We start from the raw sequence: 10,863 nt of genomic DNA on the forward strand, positions 1-10,863 counted from the left end.
GGAAACCAAACAGTAAATTCACTGCAATAATCCCAGATAAATGGACTGATCACTGCAGAAGCTTAGATAGTTAAGTGGCCTACACTTAAGTCCAGAGACGATGAGAAAAGACTCGACGGAGAGCGATGGGGAGGAAATTCGTGTGATTCGGGAAGCTGCGCAACGGATGCTGTGCTTTAATAGCCTATAAGTTCAAATCAGCCGGTGCTTTACTGACACCTGTCCGTTAAGCTGGAACTAAGTGACTATTAAGAATTATTTCACAGAGCAACATGTGATTAAACACAGAAAATATCCATTATAAGCCTATAAAAACAGACAATTTTTGTAAAAAAAAAAACAGTTTTTCTAAATGTAATCTATCTATCTATCTATCTATCTATCTATCTATCTATCTATCTATCTATCTATCTATCTATCTATCTATCTATCTATCTATCTATCTAATGATTTATTTATTTTAACAAAATATGGCATGTTTGCAGACTACCGCACTTGTTAATCTGGTCACAATTTTAATGTGGCAATTACGCGGTACTTCCTGCGCGATATGTGTTTTGGTATGTGCTTAATTAATTATGATGTTCTGGAGAGCACTTCTGTCCGATGTTTCCTCAAATAATTAAAGCTGCTAGGTTAGCGTGTGATCATTTCTCCAGCAGAGGGCACATTACGCCTTCTGAAAACGGTCTCGCACATACCCTGCGTATTTTCATCTTAGAATAGAGTTGATCAAAAATCAGCCTGTTTGACTGTCTGTAATTCACAGTCTGATACCAAGTGATCAGGTACTTTGACAAGTGTAATATTGTTCAGAGTAAACCAAGAATTGAACTAACGTTATGTATTGAAGGATAACAAGAGGTTTGTGATTTTATAGGTACTGCAACTTTGGTGTAATTATTTTTTTTTAGTGTACCAGCCTATATGTCATTTTTACACTCCTCACGATTTATAGAATGTTCACAAAGATATTTTTTGCAAATGTATTTTTTTTTATTCTCTAAGTGCACATTGAAAAGATATGACAACAAATAGCTACATGCTCAGCATTTTGAGCTGATATAAACCTGACAACTTAAATTTAGATTTAGATGTGCATTTAAAAACCTGAATATTGTGGCATTCTTCGTTAGACGAGTCTGAAATATTTTAAATGTTAATTTATTACATATACACATTTATTCAAATTCATTTAGAAAATTGTTTTTTAAACTAAAGGTTTTCAAACTGTTATTGTTCAGTTTAAATATATATTTCTCATTAAAATATAAAACGTGTAATCAAAAATACATAAATAATAAACTGCATTTTTTTTTTAATGGTCCACTCTAGAATTTTGCAATACAAAATATCTCCGTTCACAGAACCTTAACTATATTTCTGGGAACAGATATTTTGAGAACTGAATTATTTTCATCCTAAAACATCTTGGCTCACTGTCCTACAATAAATCTTAATATTGTGTGCCACTGCACTCTGTCTGAAAGCCAGAAATGTGTCAGTGGCTGTTGTAGAGTATAAGCATGACCTGGAAAAGGCTTTGGTTATTCCCTATTTATGTCTCCCTGCAGCCAGAGCTACCAAATTAACAAATAATTTAGACAGAAGCCACCAAGCTGGCTTGTGAATAACAACAATCATTGCAAATTATAGCAGAACTGCAAAATACATTCTCAGAATCAATTAATAAAAGCATCTAAAGGAGAGTCGAGCTTAATGTTTACAAATGGCTATGAGGAAGGTGGTGGTCTTGCCGTCTAGGCAAACAATGAGACAACATTCCAACTCTTGAAACAATGAACAGCTCAAATCTCACCCACACCCTAAAGCTGGGCTTGCCAAGCGTCTGCAAGTCCATTAGGGGTAATTATGGACAATCAGACAGGTAAGCTGTAGACAATACAAGCTTAAGGGTACCTAAAGCCACTGATGCACAAATACAAAGATACTAGGGAAAAGGCCGTCTGAACGACATTTGTATCTACTCAAGCTCACTTGCTCCTTTTTCCAACGAGTTGGCTATACATTCATTAAACCTTTTGATCATTTCATTCTGAATCAGTGTATTCTTTTGTGGATTTTTTATTGCATAAAATCCTGATCCACATCAGCGAGCGAGTTCCCCATGCATATTAATGACCACAGCTCCTGTATTTTGTAGACCCACACACTATGTGCCAGGGATTCACCAAAACAACTAAAGCGTGTGCTTTTGAATCCTTTGGCAGGCAGGCACTTAAAAGAAGGAAGTAATATTTTTCACTAAAAGCCAAGCACAGCGCCAGCTTGCCACACCACATGTTAGGTGAAATAAATTACCCCTCAGACTACGTGAAACCACTCACTCATGACTGACATTTGCCCCTGGCCAATACTGGCTACAGAAATAGAGCTATAGAGTATTTGAGTGTGACAGTGGAACAGAGCAATTCACAGGTATATGAGATAGAGGACGTTATAATGCGGCTTAAACTGACCTAGACTAATCCGCACCAATCCACCTCAATATGTATGGCTCAGTTTCCTTTGCTCGCACCATTCATTTGATTTCAGAGTGAGTAGCAAGGAGATATATTACAGTGAAATTGGTTTGACATGACATAGAATGTTAAAATGGCTTTTTTCAGGAGGATTTATTAGCAAAAGAGTAAACCATATAGATACTAGATAGATGCACATATTATATGTACAGTTCTGTCTACATACTGTACACCTTGCAGAATCTGCAAAATGTTAATAATTTTATGAAAATAAGAGGGAACATAACAAATTCAGGAGCCACACTTAAACTAAAAACTTTTATCCTCCTAACCAAACTACAATAGCAAAATTTATTTTAGCCAGACTTCTTTACCATCAGTCGATAAAGTTAAATAAAGGCCTCCTTTCCTAAAGTACAGAACAGATTTGCAACCGTGCATGTTATGTCAGCTTCCCACACCAGGAAAAATACAACCTTTACTAGGAGACAGTCTAAATAACGGCTGATGAAAGATTAATGAAAAGGTTTTGGTCTTGACGTGAAGGGTAGATCTGCCCACACAGCAAAAAAATGTATGATGTCAGGGAAGCTGCAAAGTTTTTTAAATATGGCATATATATGTATTATCACACACTCACACATACACATGCACATACAAAATCCATCCATATATTCAGCTCAGAATAATAATGATAGAAAAAAAAAGTATTAATTACATTAAATGTAACAGAAAACACATAGGACATCTTGATTTAATGCTGCACTTAATTCAAAACAAATGAAAAATATACATATACATTTCTTTACACTTTCTGAGCCCTAATTAGCAAACTAAAGATTCGTCCAAAGTCTTGGTTCTCATTCTCCAGTAATCTTTCAGTTCCTACAAGTAATTGTCTGAGAAAATAATTACTGTGAGGGCTAGTGCTTTTAGAGACAGGGTGACGCCCAAACCTGCCTTGTACACGCCTCAGTCGTGTAATGAGAGAGAGAAGAAGAAGAATGAGTCTGTATTAGTGTGTGTACGTATGTGGAGTTTGGCAAGCTGATTGGGAAGGCATTTGAAACAATAGGCCTCCCTGGTGGTTTAAGAGTATATCCGTGGATTTGAAGGCTCAGGAGTCTTTAAAGTTGTACGGCAAAGCCATAAAGCTCACCACACCCGAGAGAGAAGAACTACCCTGCCGTCTTTTCTCTTTCCATGCATACACACTCACAGTCATATGTATGCAACCTAAATCGCACCTTTTTTCAGCTAGTTATATTTCAACATATCCAAATCCAGGCAAAAACATAATTCTATTCTATTATAATCGTATTGTTTATTTTATTTATCGTGCTATTTGATTTTTCTTTTATACCCGTGGGCTATAATGAAATCTGTTGACCTATACAGTCTTAACTTTTTCATAATGCATTTGAAGACAAAAGAGGATTCTCACGCATTTGCTAATTTAGGTGTGTAAGTGTATGCGTAAGACTGTACGGGATATCTGCAATTGATTAAAGCAGTGCGAAATGCGTATACTGGGGCTGATTTTCGAACCCAAGCCTGCCATTTGTAAGTCGGCCACAGCAAACAGACATCAGGAATGGCGAATTATCCTATCTCTCCTCACTGCCAAGGTGCTGGAACGCATCTGAATAAGCAGCACTGACACCGCAGCCTAAGAAAACATCTGCTGGCACATGTAAAACTGGACACACCACTGAGTGTTTTCTATTATCACGTCACATAATCTGACATATCCAGAGACCGTCTCTCTATGCGTCTCACTCCCTCTCTCCCACTCTCATCTGTAGTCTACTTTTGTCAACATGCTTTCAATTTCTTTTCAATTCCATCTTTTGAAATAGCCTATGCACTTAGCCACAGGGATTTTAGGTTTCGTGCTAAATCTGACAAATAATGTCTCCATAGTGCAATATTCCACAGACGATATGCAGAGACGTACACGGCGATAACTCAGGAGAGTTTGTACAAGCGTAATGAATTTATGAGAGGAGCTTGTTTTATGTGCAGTTTCGCTTAGCCGGCCGCTATCGGAGTTTGAAAGAGTTCGCCGTGTAGGAGAGCCGAATTGGTTATACAGTGGGGCAGATAACTTAGAATGATGTGCCTTTGTGTCTGTGAGATTCTACAGACTGCGGTAGTACAATATTTGTTGAGAAGGAAACAACACTTTTTTTTTTTTTCATTTGAATTTTAAGACTCTTTCCAATTTGAGCTTTAAAACCGGAGTCTTTAATGCGAGCAGAAAGGCAGATGGAAGGAGCCAGAAAAACACACCGACACAGGTCGACAGGGGCGGATAGGACTCCACGGTAACACAGTTGTCACAGGGCTCTTCCGAGGGTCACGCACTTCATCGTGGCTACAGATGTGCGTGCACGCACGTTATAAGTCCCATCTCCCTCCTGTCGACCTCCTCAATCCACTATGAGCTTAGTTTCATTTGCATCCGAGCTGGTCAGGGTAGAGAGAGTTGGTTTAAAGGAGGCTATTTGTTGTGCTCTCGGTTAATACCACACAGAGCTTTAAATACCCATATCAAATCTTTGCGGCTCAACAGATTCAGTTTTGCAAACCTGTATCGAACAGAGGTTCAATCCGGCAGCTTAGAAGAGTACACTCCTTTAAGTTCTGTGATAAGGTAAAACCAATCGCTGGATTAGAGACTGTCTCAGAATGAGTGAGTGTGTGTATGTGTGTGCCTCTGTGTATAAGGCATTATTCCTTTTGTGGTGCTTGGATCATTTTGCAAATTGATTTAATGTCTAGCTTTATGACTTATGTACTTTGAGAAAATCTGAATGTGTTGCATTCTTCTCAGTGTGATGCATATCAACTGAACATGAATGGCTGACGTGAGAATCAATGACGGGGAGTGAGGGAAAAAAAGGAAAAAGGCACGCTGCCTTAAAAAGTGGGTATTGGTCTGCCAGACCTTGAGACGTAGGAATTAATTTCAGTGTGTTTTTGAAGTTGGAGATGGTCAAAATGTTTATTCTGATGGAAGCATTAGACAACAGACCACAACACGAGTCCCACAAGGGTAGCTTTACATGCCATATGGCTGGCTAAAAACCGCAGAAAAGGAGGATTTCATTCATCCGAGGCAAGAATGCCTTGTGGTCCTCGAGCAGCGTTCCAGAGCCAGAGCTTTCCTCTGAGCAGTGGGAGGTTTTGACAAAGGAGGAGTGGATATCAAAAGTCTTGACAGGTCCATAAATAAACGTTCAGCTTGAATCAGCTTTGAAATATCGCAGTATGCCGATTATGTTATTGCAGAATTAAACCTATTCAACCGCAGCACAGTGTGGGACTGCGGTAGTCTGACTGAGCCGCTCTATCCTCGTCTCTCGCAATGCGTCTTCCTGTCCGCTCTCGGGCCGGCTTGTTGGCAATGACGGGACACCGTGGGGGGAAAAAAAGTTTGGTGAAAACTCAAGGAGGAGCTGTGTGGTTTAAGACTAGCACAGTCTCACGTGGTTCCCATGATGGTTTGTCTCAAAGAAATAATCATGTGACCCAGAAAAACATGATGCAAAAGAGCAGCAATTTATGCTTCACCTTTCAAGTCCGAGTTTGATCCGGTTCTCATCGTCATAAGGTTCTCATTATTGCAGAGGTAACCAGTCATTGTGGCAGGTGACGGTTCAGCATCCTTTAATAAGGTCTTGTGACTAGTTCAGGCATCAATATTGCTTTGAAGTACGAGGCTGCAGCAATGCGGTGGTGGAGATCAGAGGCGAGGCCAGTGGCAGCTCCGGCAGCACGAAGGAGACCTTACGTCAGCTCCTGCATCGACATCCAGCTCGGCTTTGATATGCTTATCCGGCGCAATTCCCGATAGTGCGGCCGCATCCCAAGGTGACCCTCCCTGGCTAGGATTCCTCCCATGCCTGCTGCAGTCTGTAGTCACATTCATACCCTTCAATCCTCTCTGCTTCCAAGAGCTTTTATTCTGGCTTATTGATCTCTAAAAGACCCTTAATGTAAGCCTCCATTTTCCACAAAGGCCCTCATCATAATCCCCGTTTGGAAAATGAACAGTGCAATTATTCATGTGATTCGGGACAGAAGCTGAACTAAGGCTTCTTGCATTTGAGACATCATGTGAGATGCTTTCGCACTAAATATCTGGGTGCTCAACTGAGGCCGGGATTGAACCGAACACAACCAGTATCTTTAGCACTGTGCAAAAAATTGCCCAAATGTGACTGTCACAACTTAAATGACTAATGCAAACTTTGAACTGAACATTTACAAGAAAAGTGCTCACAGGCGAACTCCATTTTAAGTTTCATCTGACACACAGGTACAAAATACATGATTTACATATGATCAAAAAATTTAACAACAAAAATTCTTTCATCGTTTGCTCACCCTTATGTTGTTTCAAACTGGTATGATTTGCGGACTCAAGAGTCCCAACCTATAAAGCCACTCAGCCTCAAACTATCTCTTTCAACAACTGCAGAGTTTGTGAGACAGGTGAAACACATTCTGAATTTTCATTTTTAATCACGTCGTTGAGTGGGAGTTCAACAGTATATACCACAGAGCTTCATATCTCCCAGTGAAAACGATCACGCCAAGGTCATGTGATTCCAGTCAAGCAAAACGCATTTAAGAAAAGAATTTTTTATAATGTAAAAAGATTGGTGCTAACTCATAGCAAGTGGCAATGACTGATTACAGACCAAATAAATATCAATTAAAGCGCAGTCATGGAGTCTCGCCACCAGACACCATAATAAATTATAAAACAGTTTAATATAGTAAGTCTTTTTTCTGGTTATCTTAAGTTCATGCATTAGTAACTTCATTTTCGGAGTTCATATGACCATCTCTGTGCAGCTTTTAGGCGAACAAGTCTTCAATCATAGCTATTTTGCAAAATACATGAAGAAATCTGAGCTTGTGATACCATCAGAAATGTTGCAAGCCTAAAAACCAAAGGAGACTTGAGGGAAGGAGGACAGACTTAATAATTTAAAAAAGCTGCCATGACAAGATTTGTCAAGACAAATCCAGGCTTGTTTTGTACTTTTAGTGCCATGGCAAAGAACAATAGGTTTTAAAACGACATTGGTTCAGTGTAGGGGGAAAACAGACCTCCCTCAAACTAAATGCATATGGCCTATTGACCAAGCGGCTTTTGGACTTTCGCTAAAAAGCTGTCTTACTCACTGGGTGCCATTAGATGGGTGAGTACTTAATCCATGGATTACCTAAGATAGCATCTCCAGCACTCTGCTCCTGAACTGAAAGCCAAGATTACTGACCACACGTCAGGTCAGTCTTGTGAGTGTACTTTAATCTTTTATGCTGCACACACCCTTTCACGTACATAATGGCTAGAGGAAGCATATGTAACAGACTAATGTGTGATGTTCAGTTTTGGTTTCCTCTTTCTATGCCTGATCATCCATTGACCGAACATAGGTGACTGAAAACTTAATTGCTATACATTTTTGCTATAATTGCTATACATCTTTACTAATTACTTTGCGCAAATTATGGGTGAAAATTCCATTGAGCTGTAGCCTAAACAATCAGTGAAAGGCTCTCTCTATGAATGCAATAATATATATATATATTTAACTGAGTACAATGAGATGACATTATTCTACTCACCCTTCAACCATCGAACATAATTTTGACAGATAGCCTATAAAATGTACTTACCTGTGAAAACAAACCTGGAAAGACATGTGAGGATTATATCACAAATTAAATCAGGAAAACCACAAATGTGCAGTATATGCACAGCAAAATCTCCAGAGTTAAATCAACTCTGCTCAGAGTACATATGGTCCCTCTCTAAATAGTGTTAAAGTAACACTGAAGCAGAGTAAAGTTAATGAGATAATTAAACAATTAAATGATGATTGAGCATTATTGATGAACACCTGCTGTTAACAAGCAAAATCACTGAGGAAAAGAGAAACACAAGAACTACAACTGACTTCAGTCACAGCCTTATTAATTGCTTAATTTTCTCATTAACTTTAACTCTGCTTCAGTGTTACTTTAACACTATTTAGAGAGGGACCATATGTACTCTGAGCAGAGTTGATTTAACTCTGGGGATTTTACTGTGTGTTGTCCTTTTTTAAGGCCGGAACACACCAAGCCGACGGTCGGCCGTCGGGCAGTTTTTCTTCGTCGGCCGACTAAGTTTCCTCGGTGTGTTCTGCACCGTCGGCTGAAGTTGGTCCTCGTCGGCTTTGTTTCGGCCGATTCGAAATGTTGAATCGGCGTTGGACCTCGTCGGGCCGTCGGGCCATATGATCATTCTGATTGGCTGTTCAGCTAGCGAACCAGTGCATGAGAAAAGAAAAACGGAAGTGACGAAGCAAGTAAACGACGAAGTCAAGAGGGAACACACATTGTTTACCTTAGGTACGTGAAAGACATGGCTATCTGGAACGAGGCAAGTGAAGACGAATTGATCAACATGATCCAGGAAAGGCCGGGTTTGTATGACATTACGGAAAAATGTTATGTCAACCGTGTGCTGAAAGCTGAACTGTGGCGTGAGATCGAAAATAAACTCGTCATATCAGGTAAGATTTCCTTTTTGGCAATTGAGAAAGCTTGTTTGTAATTGTTCAATAGTCCATAGTAAAACTAATATAACCATTTTAGTGTTTTGTGTGTACCAAACTAAGTTTGTTTATGGAAACAGACAGTAATTAATATGTGCTGTGCTAGCATCTCATATTTCATAATAATATTAAAGTTAATCAAATTGTTAATAATATAATTAACAATACAGCAAAAAGTAACATTTGTTGGCATAACAAATACTCATTAAAGTGACAAAATAAGCAGCCATAACACTTAATGCTTACAAAATTTTACTTTGTCCCTCAGAAAAAGAGCTCAAGAAGCGGTGGGATTCATTGCGAACCCAATACATGCGTTATAAGAAACAAGGACCCTCAGGAAGTTCTGGAGCTCAGAAGACTGGCAGGCAGCAATGGATCCTGAACCGCCTGCAGTTTCTAGAGCCTCACACAAAAAGGAAGGAGAGCACTTCAAATCTAATGATCATGGTAAATAAACAAATATATTTATATTTATTTATTTATTTATTGTTTAATTGCAGAATAAAATAAACATTTTGCTTTTTGTAAGATGGCAAGTGCTTCTTTAAAAGAGTCTATTCACAAGTAACTCCGCATATTAAGTCAAGCCATTACATTAACTTGTCACATTTGTATCTTATGTTTTTTAAGGAACCTGCGGCTGATAGTGATTCCTGTTCACCCTCAGATGGTACCAACAGTGACACCTGGACTGGCACCCATGAAGACCCCAGCTTCAGTGATGCTGACCTACGGTCAAGTACACCCTTGGCTGAATCCACCATCTGTGGAACTGAGTCCACAGCCATGAGAAAGGACCATTTGCAAAGCTCCAACATAAAACCAAAGCCTCCAGGGAAGCGCAGGAAGATGCAAGACGAATCCTCCAGCGAGGAATCCACAAACTTGATGCGCACCATCGGCAAAACTCTGGAAAAGTTGGCATCACAGGAAAACACCAATGATGCCATCTCAGCTTACTGCAAAAATCTTGAACACAGAATGCGGAATTTGCCACCACATCTACTGCCACATTTCCAGCATGAGGTTGATAATTGCATTTTCAAATATTCAGTGGGCCACAACCATGCACTGGATGCATCTTCCAATCAGTATACACACTTGTAATTTTTTATGTAGCAAAATTGTAAACAGATATTGTAGCATTTAGTAAATATGTCACGCTTAGTTGTACGTTATATTAGAGTACTTATGCAAAGTTTATATTTCTGTACATTTTATTTATTTTAAATACCAACTGTTGATATTTTTCTGTAAATTACCTTAATGCTATTTTTGCACATTTGAAAATAAAACACTGACTTTGTGTAAAAAGGTACTTCACTGTTCTTTATGTAAAAAAAAATCACAAAACACAATGATGTAAAAATATAAACTTTATTTTGCAAATTCACACCATTGTTATAAAACATAAACCAAGGTCAAGGGGGAAAGAAACAAGTTTGCTACATGCTTATATTTTGCCCCACTGAAAGGGCACTGCACCGGTGTCCGAATTAAAGTACTGGCACAGTTTATCCCTGAGCTGTTTGGCGTGTGTTGTACTGTTGGTTGTGCGTGGCAGAGAGGCCTGCTGTAGGCCAGGGTCTTCTCTCCATCTTCCAGGGACAGTGTCATGATCTTGTTCTTCCTGGTCGATTCCTGCCATGTACACTTCACAGCACTCTTTGCGCAGAAAGTTGTGCAGAGCACAGCAAGACAAAACAATGTCCTCCACTTTGGCAGTGCTTTGAATATTAATGGTGGTTAGTAGGACG

The 10,863-nt window shown here is 39.3% G+C and overlaps 1 protein-coding gene across 1 annotated transcript; it reads left to right on the plus strand.

Moving 5' to 3' along the window:
• Positions 1 to 8,910: 8,910 nt before the first annotated feature.
• LOC137030215 (transcription factor Adf-1-like) lies at positions 8,911 to 10,213 on the plus strand. The gene is made up of 3 exons (XM_067400436.1): positions 8,911 to 9,061; positions 9,372 to 9,553; positions 9,737 to 10,213. The coding sequence occupies exons 1-3, from the start codon at positions 8,911 to 8,913 to the stop codon at positions 10,211 to 10,213; spliced, it is 810 nt and encodes a 269-aa protein (XP_067256537.1).
• Positions 10,214 to 10,863: the final 650 nt, after the last annotated feature.

This window comes from Chanodichthys erythropterus, chromosome 1 (genome assembly GCF_024489055.1).
Source record: "Chanodichthys erythropterus isolate Z2021 chromosome 1, ASM2448905v1, whole genome shotgun sequence".
NCBI classification, from domain to species: Eukaryota; Metazoa; Chordata; class Actinopteri; order Cypriniformes; family Xenocyprididae; genus Chanodichthys; species Chanodichthys erythropterus.